Here is a 14,285-nt window from a genome sequence, read left to right as displayed (position 1 = left end):
TATTAACTCACATATTTAATATTCGAAATATTTAATGAAGTTTCACCCGTTTTACGTGAAGTGGCGTCGCAATACTCGGTGAAAAACGCGATATTCGCGCTGATATGCAGTAGTCGTGAAATAAATTTTTCATATATTCTTCGATTATATCATATGTCAAACTACATTAAAACGAATTCACAAGTTAATCCATATCTACCAAAAACCACACCCCAGCCGTCAAAATCTCCTTTCCCACCACACACATACGATCAATGCATTGTTTCAGGTCCTCTAACCCTGAATCGACCCTACATCACACAGCGCGGCATCGAATTCAATCCTCTGTCCAGTGACTCCATCGAAACAGCTCGGGAACGATTGTCCAGCATGTGCTGTGACGAGCAGGTTGGGCGAGTTATGATGCCTCAGCCGATGAATGAGGAGATGCGCCCTTTTTACTACCAACTCGTTCGCCACTACCATACCTAATAAAAATAAATATTTAATCCCGAGCCAAATTCACCCAAGAGATCCTGGTTGGTTTTACCCGAGTAAAAACGTCACGAAATACCCGAAGGGCCACCGGCTTAGGACATACCATCTCAGCCTGAAAGTTCTTCCGAACGTTTCATACCAACACGTGGAACCTCATCCAGTGTTGGAGGAATATGTGTTTCCTTTCCTAGGGGTTCATATACGAATTTGTGTAGAAATTTTCAGAAACCAACAAGAATTTCATCAACATGCATATTTTCCCCCACACGATGAACAAAAACCTTCCGCGTGCGCAAGATACCCGTCCTCACTACCTTCTGGAGGTTTACTGACATCAGGCCTCGGACACTCATTGAGCATTTCCAACAACTGACTCGTCTTACTTCCTGGCGCCGAACAGATATCAAGTATGAGAGAATCTTGCCTGACTCATTGAAAGATACAAAACATGCCCAAAAATGCAACACTTACTTCAACTCTCCCTTCAGAGCAAGTGCTGGTAACATCGAAACCGTTTCCTGTAAAAATAAACATCACTAAACCCTGCGCGAATGTGTCGGTAAACCCCCAGTGAAATACACACCTTCATCACGATCAGATCGGACTAACGAGCGTCTTTTTTTCTCTCCGTTTTTCAGGTTTTTCCTTTTTCTTATTTTTTTCAAGAAAAGAATATAAATTAAAAACGAAAAAATTTTTTCCGCGTTTAATAAGAAATTTTCTGATGTGAAAATTTAGCATAAACTTCAACTGAAGGCTAATATATCACATACTAAAATGAAATACAACATTATCACCTGTCGCATGAGCACACCGGCCTGCCCTTGGTTGACCAGAAACTCATGAAAGGATTTCAAGCCAGATAGGGGAGCGCGCAGAACTGGACGAGGTAGATTCACCTGATGAGAAAAATATGTCAATAACCTTCCAAAAGAAAAAACACAGAAAACGCACCACTTATAAAAAATTTCGCATAAATTTTCCTACATGAATAGAATTGTTCAACTTTTGGGAAGGCACAGTTCCACATGAGGGCAACGACACACAATCAGCAAACGGATGAAAGGAAAAATATTTCTTGAGATTAAAATTTACTATTTCACGATAACTAAGTAGTGTTACAGATGTAAACCACAACAAAACTTAGATATAACGCAGTTTTCACCACCCTAGTGATATGAAAACCACCAGTGAGAAATCTATCACCGCGAATATCGCCTAGTTTCTCACCGAGTATTACGCCACCACTTCCACGTAAAACAGGTAGTCGTGAAACTCCGATAATATGTTTCTCAAGTGAATCGGCCATAATCATCATAGATGAACAACACCAAGAAGTAACACTTATCCCAGCCATGTTCTCTTCACTACCTGATAACCGTCCTCGACAAATGGTAGCTCTTCAAACTCTCCGGGGTGAATTTTTGATATCTCCTCCTACCAGAGTGATAACAACTATAATAAGAATGGATAAAAGACCTACTTGAAATTTTTTCGCTTGCTCTTTAACGATGCCAGAGGACACCCCCAGGTCCATCACACGAAAACTGGTGGGGAGGGGGGTACGCAGACACTCGAGCGTCTGAGGCGGCACACTTTGGAGAGGGGGATATCACAACGTGGAATTTATGGGGAGAATGAAATTGTTGCTTTTTGGACACTTCTAACCGAATTCATATATAAACTCCTGAGGAAAGCGATTACATATATTCCTACTCCAACACTGTATAGGAAACTCTTCTGAGCTCAGCAGGTGAGGAAAGCGATTACATATATTCCTACTCCAACACTGTATAGGAAACTCTTCTGAGCTCAGCAGCTGAGGAAAGCGATTACATATATTCCTACTCCAACACTGTATAGGAAACTCTTCTGAGCTCAGCAGCTGAGGAAAGCGATTACATATATTCCTACTCCAACACTGTATAGGAAACTCTTCTGAGCTCAGCAGCTGAGGAAAGCGATTACATATATTCCTACTCCAATACTACTACAAACAAAACGTTTTTCGAATCGATTCAAAAACACAGGAGCGATAAACTTCCTTGTGAATACCTTTTTCCACTCCTCGGGGGGCAGTAGACCTTGAGTATTGTAATACTCATCGAATGCATCGCTCTGGAACGTAGCCTTGTCACCACGAGAATCATATCTGCAAACTCTTTCAGGGAAAACGTTCACAATTAGTCCTAGTATGATGAATGACCCTTTTTTAGTTGCCCTTGGTAGGCTTCATATACTATCACAATCAGCGAGCATTGATTAACAGCAGCTGTATGAAAAAAGTAATAACAACAATAACAACTACATGTAAATTCCGGGAGGGAGAGTTGCTTTCTGTACACTTCTACCCGAATTCGCATGTGAACTCTCGAGTACTCAGCTGAGGAGTGCTAAGATATTCCTCAATTTACGAGGATAATATTAAACTCGATAAAACGGCAGTATACGGTGAGTAGACTCCACCCATTCTGAAATTCAACAAGTGCCTTACCGCCATCCGCTGGGTTCTTCATCTGTTCCCTTGCTCTGTTGGTGATGGCTGCTGACCCCAAGGCCTTTCCGTTTGTAATAGTTCTTGCTGTTCTTACCCATCGAGAAACAAGACTGTATGTTCAACAATTATCATCACAGAAAAGTACTAACTGTTTTTACTCGGGTAAAAACGTCACAAAACCAGCGGGCTTGAGGGTAAATTTTAAATTTCTAATTCTCTTCCGTCACAAATAAACTCTCGCGTGTCTACTTGGGAGTCCAAATGCGCAAGATTGCAATTTCTTCCTGCATTTATGGTAGAATCATCGTAAACACTTGCTAAGGGGGTGAAGGGCTTAACGGATAATGATGGCTGCAGCAGCCTTATGAGAACGTCATTGTGGTATCAATAGATATCATCACTTGTAAGATGACCTCAACGTTGTAGTAGAACTGGCCAACCACATGTGTTGGTGACAATATGAAATCTCTGAGGAACGCTTGGAAAATCCTTGCTATACTTTCTGTACACTTATCGTGTATATGCCCCAATTCGTATTTAAAATCCTATGATTAGTGAGAAAATTTTTATTTGTATTATTCGTATTTTATTTTTATTATTCGTATTTTATTTTTATTATTCGTATTTTATTTTTATTATTCGTATTTTATTTTTATTATTCGTATTTTATTTTTATTATTCGTATTTTATTATTATTTTTATTATCATTTTTTGCATCACTGAGTAGAACTAATGATAGCAAGCCCTAGAGTGTCTTATACTGCTGTTGGCAATCGCAATCTACTGTGTTGTTGAGGCAAGACACACTTGTTGTTACCAAAGCTATTTATGGACTCTCGAAACGGTAACAACATTGAGCTCACTCAAAGGGTGTATGGGCAGCAGCACAGTACAGCGGCCTCACGTTTCGAGACCAACAACAATGCTAATAACGTAATTTATGCATCGACCACTTTCTACACCTCTAAAGTGTAAGTGGGGGAAGCGACGCCCTACTACTACTACTACTACTACTACTACTACTACTACTACTACTACTACTACTACTACTACTACTACTACTACTACTACTACTACTACTACTACTATACTATTGCTACTACTACTATTACTACTACTAGGTACTTTTTGATTCTCCTCATCGTAGCCGATTCAATAGCAAATGTTGGTTTTGACTACACTACCTCCCAAGCGGCTCTCATCACATACTTCACATTGCAGGTATGTCCTCGACCACACCTCGATTACAATCATCAATATCAGGTTATCATTCATTGCACATTATTACTCGCCGCATTCCTCCTCTCCTGGAGCACCTTCCTACAGCGTTTCGGCCTCCTAGGGCTAGCTTTTCGAGATGCTTGGCCAGTGCTTCTCGCTGGAGCTCTGCGATTTTGTACTCTTGCTGACAGTATTAAAATTTTTGGAAATTTTCTCACAGCACGGGTGTTGGTGACAATATGAAAATTGTGATTTGCCTTGATAAAAACAACAATGTAGTTTCCAGTAAGTATATAGCAAGACTGTGCAGGTGTTTCGGGAAAAGTCTACACTTGTGAGAAAATTCCTGAAAACTTCAAAAAGTAGAAAGGAAACTCTTCAACTGAGCCAAGGAATGTAAATATATATTCCTCCAACACTGTTATCATCTACTTCAGCAATGTGAAAATTTTTCTAATTGGTTTCTGTTCACTTCTACTCTCACCCTTATGTGAACTCCTGAGCTTATATTCCTACTCCAGCACTGTATAGGATCATCTCATCGAGTTGCCAGGCACTCTTCTGGCCGTCCGCATCCCTCGTATGATATCAGCGTTTGAAGAGTTGGAGGATACTGGTGGTTTACCGTTAACTATTCACTCGATGCTGTCAGTGTTGATGTACACAGCAGTGTGCAGGTGAGTACTTGTTACTATCACGCGAAATTCGGTTTCGTTTCGGGCAGGCGGATAATACGCGTTACGCAAGGTACGCTGTAAGAGTGGGTCGAGCTATGTATTATAGCCCTCGTGTGTGGGTCGAATCCTCAAGTGGTGGAAGATTATGAATACTCATGATCATGCACTTGTGTGGCTTCGATAGTGATGGTAGAGTTGCACAATTCAGGAAAATTATTATTACGTTACCGGCTTGGGGTCTAATATAGAGTTGGCAGCGATCACATGCGCATGCGTTAACATTCAAAAAGTGAGGCGGCGCGCTCACACTGAGCATAGTTACTCGACTGCTTCTTAACCTTTTCTTCAAAATTGATGAAAATTCCAACGAAGATATAGAATTTGATAGTAAGCCGGAAATTTGACCATAACTAGTTTGACACACATCACTATGGTGAGTCCAACTAACCTACACAATTTCCCACAGAGATGCGTCTCGGGCTCAGTCAATGACATCATCACATTAGGAACATCAACATCAAACTCTGGGGAGACGTTAATTCTCAAAGCCAGATGGGCCTTTCCTATCACATCCATCGAAACACACTTGAGACTAACCTTCGTGTATCAACCGTGAATGGCCCTCTTAGCAAAAATTGATGATTAAAATTTCTCAAAAGTTTTTCACCCATGTTTGATAAGTTGTTCATTAATGCCGTTGTCGTCCGCATCATCAACAGTTGCCTTATACCACCCACAAGTAGCAGCGGAGGGCGGCTCTTTACGGCTCGTAGACATATCACAGGTGAGTTATAGTGTTGGGGTGATAGGCTCGCTCGGGAGTTCTTATGCGATGAAGAATTTCCCAAAATTTCCTCAGAATTTTCATATTCTCACCAACACATGTGGTTAATTATGTGCATATTTTCGCACTCAGGAAATTTCCCAAATTTTCTCTCAGAATTTTCATATTGTCACCAACACATGTGCATATTTTTCCGATTGAATTGCTCCGACGAGTTTCTCAGGAGGAATCTTTGAGAAGTGTGGCGGCGTGTCCAGCTGATGGCAACTGCGGAGGTGATACAGGATCGTCCTCTTACTTGGCGTGGAGCAGTGGGGAGTCTTTGGTTTACGGCGCAGGAGGTAGTACTAAAGTGGAGGAACGGGAAAATTTGGGAAAAAATGGAAAAAATGGGAAAATTTGGAAAAATTTGGGAAAATTTGGAAAAATCTGGAAAATTTGGAAAAATTCGGGGAATATTTTGTTGGTTTTTGTACGATTGTAGTTGAATGCATAGCCTCCTATAAAGAGTCGAAACTCACTATAGTAGAGTTTCACGGCGACCCTTTTTACGTGAAGTGGCGGCGTAAAACTCTGTGAAAAACGCGATATTCGCGGTGATATGCAGTAGTCGTGAAATATATTTTCTATCACTAGTGATTTTCATATCACTAGGGTGGTGAAACTCCAACATACACTATGTGACAATTTGATAGTGAACAAGTTGTCGCTATCATCACAGTCCCAAACGGGTACTCTCATCATCACAACACATGTTCATAGCCATCGTTACATTGTATATGCGATGCTCATTAATCTCGGAAAATGTGTTATTTTGTAGGGCAAATGATAGTGAACAAGTTGTCGCTATCATCACAGTCCCAAACGGGTACTCTCATCATCACAACACATGTTCATAGCCATCGTTACATTGCAAATCGATTTTCATTAATCTCGGAAAATAACACACATTTGCAAATCACATTGACACGCTCTGTAGTGAAGAATTTCTGGGAGATTCTCAACGATTTTTTCACTCCTGAAATTTCAGCTGCGGTGAGTGAACATATATATATTCTTGCAACACTTAGTCTCGTCGCGTTTGTATGGTTCAGCAGGTAGCGCCTTTGGAGTGCTATCAGCGGCTCTTTGTGGAGAGGTAGTAGTAGTGGTGGAGTGTATCGAAATTTGGAAAATGCGCGTTATTTTTTCCGATGAGAATTGACAAAATATATTTTATAATTTTAACGATATTAATATCTTCTCGAAATAATTGCTCTTTTACTGTACTGATCAAAACGATGAGGAAATGGATATTTCTCGAGATTCCAACATAAATGGTAGAGTAATTCATATATATAATAAAAATGTGAAAGTGAAGTGCGAGTTCTTCTGGGAGGAGAGAAAACTACGATCAATTCAAACATCAATTTTTCATACTGTTGTAGTTGAACCCATTTTACGTGAAGTGGCATAAAAACGCGTGATATTCGCGGTGATATGCAGTAGTCGTGAAATATGTTCTTCACTAGTGTTTCTCATATCACTAGGGTGGTGAAACTCCATTTTTGTCGTTAGACGCGTATGCATTTTTCTCTTATGATAGCAATACGACATATACTCTTCAGGAAAATCAGGTGCCGAATCTTATTAATTCTTCCACATCCGAATGTGGTGAAAATGTTTATTTTCACAATCACTACTGCAAGAATTTTTTCCTGATATTTTTCCCTTCGAAATCGTTGGTGCTCATCGTATATGGAGTCACTGATGTTGGAGCGCAGCATAATGTTCATTTTAATCACGTATAAAATGGAATTTCACAACTACCCTAGTGATATGAAAAACATATTCCACGACTACTGCATATCACCGCGAATATCGCGTAAAACGGAAAAATTAACTCCACTGTAATAATCTTATTTTAGTAAAAAATGAGGAGTTTTTTTTGTTGAGTAAAAAATAATATTTTCCCCTTCTCTTCCTCTTCCTCCTCCAGGTTCCCCCCTGTGCGAAGCCTGTCCCGGCGTTTATTGATACCACTGATGTCGCTACTCTCCCCGATGGGAGGTTGGTCACTTCTTCGCTCACTTCGGGCGTTAGATTGTGGTCGCCAGTGGGATGGTGGTGTAAATCTCGCTCGCCCAATAATCCGAATAGTACATTGTCCATACACGCAGCAACGGCGGTTAGTGGGATGGCTAATTGTGAGGCGATGATGTGGGGAACGCAGAGTGGGTGTGTGCAGTTGGTGAAGTTGGACGATTTGCAGGGGGTGCGGTATGAGTGGAAAATCGGCCAGCTCGAGCGGGGAGGAGTAGCGGCTCTACGCTGTACGGAGGTGCCGGCTGGCAGTAGTTTCTCGATGATGACCGACGATTATAGCATTTTCGTTGGTGATGTGCATGCGTGCGGAAATTGGACACATATTATTCCGTCGGAGATCTCTGAAATCGATAGGGGTCGTCGCTGCTCGTCGAGTCTTCTCGCACCTTCCCCGTGTAATGAGAGTTTGCTGGTTGCCGCGGTGACACCCAGAAGAGTTATTCGATTTGCTGATGTTCGGCAGAAGAAACTTTTGAAAGATTTGAAGTTACTCGTGTCACCGACGAGCGTATCATTGAGGGCGGATGGAGCCTCTATGGCTGTGGGGTCGGAAAATGCGGCGTTGGTTTACGATTTGCGGTCGTTGAAAAGTCCAATGGTTAAATTCGAGGATACTCCCGCGAGAAACGTCGCGTTTTATCGACATTATCATATTGAGGAGGTAACATTCAGGATGAGAAGGAAGTAGATATAAATTCATCGTATAGTTATTATCTATATCATAATCGATCATCTTGATACGATAGAAATATTCCTATTTTTTGATATGCATTTTTAATATTATTATAATATAGTTGTGGAGTATATTTCTAATAAGGGCGCACAGAGGATTATATCTATAGTAAACAATCGATGTCGGGATAACACCGTATTGCGGTATGTGAACCCATCTAGCTTTGAGAATTAACAGCCCTAGAGATCTGATAACAATGTTGATAATGTGGTGGCATTCACATGGTAAAACTTTCTGAAGAATGAAGAAAATTCGAACATTACAGGTTTCTGGATGATTTACTGTATAGTAATTGTCATCTTCTGTAGGAGCCTCCGTCGCCGAAGACAACTACTCCTCGAGGGAAGGAAGCTGCAAGTAAATCGATGACCCCCCACACACAAAGGCTGGCGGGCATGTTGAGACGCATTGGAGCTCCTACGAGGCCGACAAGTGCTGATACGACTAACAATTCGATGAAGTCGGCATTGCCGTTGGAGAATCGATCGTCGAATGTATTGGATGAATCTTCACGGGAAATTGTAGGGAATCGTAGCATTCAAAATGAGGAGGAGGAGGATGAGAAAAGTCCGAGCCATTCTCTCTTCCCAGATCGTCGAGGTTCGCAGTCTTCTATTGGAGGAATCAGTATGCGGAAATTAATGTTGAACGGTGGTGGTGGTGACGGAGGAGCTTCTACTGCGGATATGGAAATGTTGGTGTCGTCGTTGAACAGAATGCATGTTGAAACGATAGGCAAGTTGCGATATTTGGAGATGCGTCAGAAGCAGACGGAAGATACTTTGAGTAGAATCCTTGACAAACTCGATAAGTAACATGTCTATTTCTTTGCAACGGACAAGGAATGTCTTGAGTTTCAACAAAGTGTGGGTTACATCGCAACAGCACGAGGCAACTGCCCCTCATCATCTCTGTTATATTCCATTTGATGGGATATTGGTGGAAATAATTTCAGCTAAAAGCCGTAAAACTTCAAGGGTTTCGGTGACATTCTCCCTAGAGCTCGTCGAGCTCTAATACGTTCGCGGGTCATCCGATGCTGTCCAACCTTAGAACAGTGAGAGGGCTGCCTGTAAAAAGTCAGCAGCAAGTTTTGAACTGACAACCTCCCGCTTCCGAGACTACCGCGTCCCCGTTCCGCCATAGAAGATGATGGGAGACTGCTAGTTCATATTGAATATATGCTGATTCATGATTCGTTGTGGAAGTCTTAATATTAAGCTGCCCCAAAAGCGGACATATCAAACCACCGGCTCCAAGACTCCGAAATGAGAACGTAATTTCACAACGACGCCGACCAAACCCGCGATGAACAGCACTCGGCTTTATCAGACCAGCGAGTCACAAGGTTGTTGTATTTACAGCTATCCCAACTAAATGTGAACTCAACAACACTGACGGAGAGAAGAGGACAGGAATTCTCTCAGAAAGTTATGACGATGATAGAAATACTGCTCCTGTTGATTCTCACAGTAATCAAACCATAAAGCATCATCTTAAGAAAAGCTCCTTTTGGGTGCATTATTGTAGAAACCTCACAACAGTTTCTATGCTGTCCCCTCATTCTGCTGTTGATACTGTTGCTTCGCTTGCCTACGGCGCATAATAGCATCATCGACGTTGAATTGTCCCTAAGAAAAAAAACCATTTCCAAATCGATAACAACCGATACCACTACTTGTAAAACTCTGTGTATAATTTCCATCGCTTTTTCAATTTTAATACTATCTCCTTTGATCGTGAGAGGCCTCGGCTGGCCAGTAACCCCCGCTTTCTCCATATCCACTTTCGCACCCGAGTCGTTCTGCAACGCCCACAACACCACTCCTCCCGGGCCGACGATCGAGCCGATGCTTTCATAAGGAATACTCAAAACCCTCACACCAGGGGCGTCAGTCATATGTATCGGTGCCATAGCGGGCTGAGGAAGAGGAGGAGAAGTCTGCATGGCGCCCATCTGCTGCTGCGAGTTGTTCATAGTCGTCATCATAGTTGGTGGATTCATCATCATACTATACGGATACCTCCCCACCATAGACTGCTGTGGAGGGACCATTTGGCGTTGCTGTTGACTCTGACGAGAATTGGAACCTCCCGGGGTCGATGCGCGACTCAACGGAGTGCTGAGGAATACTGATAAGCTCACATAAGTCTACACTGCCCCTCTTACCCTCCAGCTCTCTCCACTGCTCTACCAATGTCATACGTGCCTTCCAACACCGACATCGCCATTTCATATCCGCTCGCAACCTGTGGGCTCATCCCCGAAATCGTCAACGCTCGAGGACCTCTCGTACTGTCGCTACCAGCAGTTGGAGCGGCTAAAACGACCAAGAAGGAAACACTGGAGTTTCAAACATATTTCACAATGCGAGCAGTGAATAACACGTAAAAATGAAGGTAAATGTTGAATTTCACATGGAGTATTACGCCACTTCACGTAAAACGAGTCGTGAAACTCCACTGAAAAGTTACGTTCCATGTCAACCTTCGCTCCGCTGTCCAACTGCAAGGCTCTCAACACCGCACCTTTCGGCCCTACCAAACTTCCTACATGTTCCACCGGCACATATATAACCTAAAATACAACTACTGCATTCACCAGAGTTGGAGTAGGAATATATGTAATCGCTTTCCTCAACTGCTGAGCTCAGAAGAGTTTCCTATACAGTGTTGGAGTAGGAATATATGTAATCGCTTTCCTCAACTGAGCTCAGAAGAGTTTTCTCACTAATTTGCATACGAATTCCCAAAATTCCCTCAAAATTTTCACTCATGTTGTACACCATATACCCCTCCTTACCCGTTTTTCTTGTATATTAGGATCACCATGTCTGCCCGCATACACCCCCCTCCCCTGGCCACCCATGCTGATACTCTTCGACCTCCTATCTTGCTCTTGCTGCAACAACGCCGCATCCACGTTGTAGTGTCCCTCCATAACGTCATGAACCATCCACACAGCAGCAGCCACCTGGTCCCTGCCTCCCACCAAAGCGAGCTCCTGGTCGCCCCCAGTCGTTCTCTCTAGACGAGGAGCTATATCAAGTTTTGCACCCGAGTCGCGTTGTATCGCGCGAATGACCGCACCCCTAGGGCCGACTACTGACCCCACGCTCGATTCGGGAATAGTCAAAGTCTGAAAAACAAATAAAATATTCGGAATATTTCCAAATAAAAATTCTGAGAGAAATTTCCTACACCTCAGCTGAACTCAGGAGTTCATACATGAATTCGGGTAGAAGAACTCAATAATAATTTTCCAAAATTTTCCGAAAATTCCACTTTTTCCTAGTAGACGATTACAGAGTTATAATATATGTTTGCTTCCCTCAGCTGAGCTCAGAAGAGTTCATATATGAATTCTGTTAGAAGTGTACGAAAATTTTGCAAAAGTTTCCCAAAATTTCCCAAAAATTTCCAAAAATTCCCCAAAATTTCCAAAAATTTTCCAAAAAATTCTCAAATTTTTCGCCAATATTACTACCCTGCGTTCATAACCTTCTGGTAACTCCCCCTTATATGTGGATAGAACAGCAGAGATATACTCGTGAATCCTATTGCGGCAATCGTCGAGGCAAGCTTGGGTATCTGATGAGGAACAGTAGTGTTGGAGTAGGAATATATGTAATCGCTTTCCGAAAGCTGCTGAGCTCAGAAGAGTTCCCTATACAGTGTTGGAGTAGGAATATATGTAATCGCTTTCCTCAGCTGCTGAGCTCAGAAGAGTTTCCTATACAGTATTGGAGTAGGAATATATGTAATCGCTTTCCTCAAGCTGCTGAGCTCAGAAGAGTTTCCTATACAGTGTTGGAGTAGGAACATATGTAATCGCTTTCCTCAGCTGCTGAGCTCAGAAGAGTTTCCTATACAGTGTTGGAGTAGGAATATATGTAATCGCTTTCCTCAGCTGCTGAGCTCAGTAGAGTTCACGTACGAATTGAGGTACCAGTATACAGAAACCAACAGAAAGTTCCCAAAGTTTCTCCCAAAATTTCCATATTGTCATCACCAACACACGTAGTTGACCATGTGCATATTTCCCCCCACACTTATCGTTTTTCAAGAGTAATATATACAACCACTACAATTTCCGTCACGAAATTCCGAGAGAATCTGATACCGTAAATCCGAAACATCAGTCCTACTAGTAGCAAGCTTGAGCACAACTGCGGAGGGGTCCTGATTGGTACCGTTGACCACATGAACAACACAGCGACTTTGGGCTTGGATCTCAGCGAGATGTTGCATAACTTTTTTGACGCTCATCTGAGGGCAGACTATAGCCTCTTGGTAGCGACCAGGAAGAGTAGCAGTAGGGTTGGTCGCAGAGGCTCCTGAACACGGAATCATTAACAGAAACCTACAATGCAGTTTCACAACTACCAGTTTTACGTGAAGTGACGTATGAGATATGCAGTAGTCGTGAAATATATTTTTCACTAGTGTTTTTCATATCACTAGGGTGGTGAAACTCCAATACTCGATCAGTTGCCCATGTCGTCATAATATGAATATTTCTATCACTGGAGTTTCCCGACTACCCGTTTTACGTGAAGTGGCGTAATACTCTACCAAAATATCCTAGATAAATGAAAATCGCATATACAATGTAACGATGGCTATGAACATGTGTTGTGATGATGAGAGTACCCGTTTGGGACTGTGATGATAGCGACAACTTGTTCACTATCATTTGCCCTACAAAATAACACATTTTCCGAGATTAATGAGAATCGCATATACAATGTAACAAAGGCTATGAACATGTGTTGTGATGATGAGAGTACCCGTTTAGGACTGCTGTGATGATAGCGACAACTTGTTCACTATCATTTGCCCTACAAAATAACACATTTTCCGAGATTAATGAGAATCGCATATACAATGTAACAATGGCTATGAACATGTGTTGCGATGATGAGAGTACCCGTTCGAGACTGATGTGATGATAGCGACAATATTTGCATATCAAATTGCCACATAGTGCAATACTATCCCTACTCACCTGCTTCAACCCTCGCACGTTTACGGTCTACCTCCTCACTATTCAGCATTCAAGGGTCAATGCAAACGCTGAAATAAAGTCAGTCTAGTATGAGGAAGGCGCGACGAGTGGTTCGTGACAGTTTTTGGGCGTGCGCGAAAAGAGCACTATGCACGCGTGGACACGAGCGTCGAGATTGACTATGACATTATCATTTTTAGCGTCCTCGCTCTCCCATGAAAATATCATACAGAAACATGGCCTCTCACTAACTACGTACTCACCTTGACCCAACTACAGCGTAACTTAGACCGGTGTAGTTGACGCTAGTCGCTGCTCGATGTTCCGTCGCTGCGGGACTCATCATACATACCGGTGTCGGAGAATCTTCTACGAGATGTCTTGCGCCAAGCTCCTCGGCGGCTCAGACCACCTTCTGAAGTCCAGGGGATCGCCGATATCACCACCGAAGGCGTGGACCAAAGTGAGTAGTAGATCGTGAGTTACACATCGCCGAAGGAATAGTTGTCTTACCGATTTACGGAGAAATTTGCGCTTGAGAAAAGGAGTCACACTTCGGAGTCGTGCGACAGGTGGAACAACGATCCTTCTCCGGAACATGGAAAAGGCGCATTTTGATCCGCACTCGCATGGAAGTGCCATCCTCCACCATGGTGCGGCTCAGCAGTGTCATGATATTTCGCATGATCTCCCTGACCATCAGCTCCGACTTGAGAACATTCAGTTGCAGTGGAGGTAGTGGTATAGATGGGGTCTTGATTTGACCATCCCATGTAACTTAACCTAACAACAGCCACAACGCA

At 42.6% G+C, this 14,285-nt stretch overlaps 5 protein-coding genes across 5 annotated transcripts in view; 2 read left to right on the top strand and 3 right to left on the bottom strand.

Moving 5' to 3' along the window:
* Positions 1–3,075, bottom strand: part of Pmar_PMAR015808 (hypothetical protein) — a gene marked incomplete at its 3' end in the record, with an annotated part of 5,542 nt that extends 2,467 nt beyond the window's left edge. Inside the window, exons 1-9 of the mRNA XM_002781118.1 lie at positions 2,972–3,075; positions 2,533–2,629; positions 1,961–2,059; positions 1,849–1,914; positions 1,275–1,376; positions 949–995; positions 792–901; positions 295–467; positions 182–195 (exon numbers count right to left, since the gene is read on the bottom strand). Coding sequence (XP_002781164.1) covers positions 182–195; positions 295–467; positions 792–901; positions 949–995; positions 1,275–1,376; positions 1,849–1,914; positions 1,961–2,059; positions 2,533–2,629; positions 2,972–3,072 — 809 coding nt within the window. The remainder of the gene's footprint in view (positions 1–181; positions 196–294; positions 468–791; positions 902–948; positions 996–1,274; positions 1,377–1,848; positions 1,915–1,960; positions 2,060–2,532; positions 2,630–2,971) is intronic.
* A 727-nt stretch (positions 3,076–3,802) lies between these two features.
* On the top strand, positions 3,803–4,876 carry Pmar_PMAR015807 (hypothetical protein; the record flags this gene model as incomplete). Its single annotated transcript, XM_002781117.1, has 3 exons — positions 3,803–3,945; positions 4,096–4,195; positions 4,727–4,876. 3 exons carry the CDS (start codon positions 3,803–3,805, stop codon positions 4,874–4,876), a joined length of 393 nt encoding a protein of 130 aa, XP_002781163.1.
* A 665-nt stretch (positions 4,877–5,541) lies between these two features.
* Pmar_PMAR015806 (hypothetical protein) lies at positions 5,542–7,672 on the top strand (the record flags this gene model as incomplete). The annotated part of the gene is made up of 2 exons (XM_002781116.1): positions 5,542–5,656; positions 7,635–7,672. The coding sequence occupies 2 exons, from the start codon at positions 5,542–5,544 to the stop codon at positions 7,670–7,672; spliced, it is 153 nt and encodes a 50-aa protein (XP_002781162.1).
* A 2,349-nt stretch (positions 7,673–10,021) lies between these two features.
* On the bottom strand, positions 10,022–10,464 carry Pmar_PMAR015805 (conserved hypothetical protein; the record flags this gene model as incomplete). The annotated part of the gene is made up of 2 exons (XM_002781115.1): positions 10,022–10,105; positions 10,153–10,464. 2 exons carry the CDS (start codon positions 10,462–10,464, stop codon positions 10,022–10,024), a joined length of 396 nt encoding a protein of 131 aa, XP_002781161.1.
* A 283-nt stretch (positions 10,465–10,747) lies between these two features.
* On the bottom strand, positions 10,748–13,531 carry Pmar_PMAR015804 (hypothetical protein; the record flags this gene model as incomplete). Its single annotated transcript, XM_002781114.1, has 6 exons — positions 10,748–10,795; positions 11,029–11,052; positions 11,278–11,613; positions 11,962–12,065; positions 12,623–12,811; positions 13,483–13,531. The coding sequence occupies 6 exons, from the start codon at positions 13,529–13,531 to the stop codon at positions 10,748–10,750; spliced, it is 750 nt and encodes a 249-aa protein (XP_002781160.1).
* Positions 13,532–14,285: the final 754 nt, after the last annotated feature.

The sequence above is a fragment of the Perkinsus marinus genome, assembly GCF_000006405.1.
Source record: "Perkinsus marinus ATCC 50983 genomic scaffold scf_1104296943554, whole genome shotgun sequence".
Lineage (NCBI taxonomy): Eukaryota > Perkinsozoa > Perkinsida > Perkinsidae > Perkinsus > Perkinsus marinus.
The sequence above is the reverse complement of the archived record's forward strand: the minus strand, read 5'-3'. Positions and strand labels throughout refer to the sequence as shown.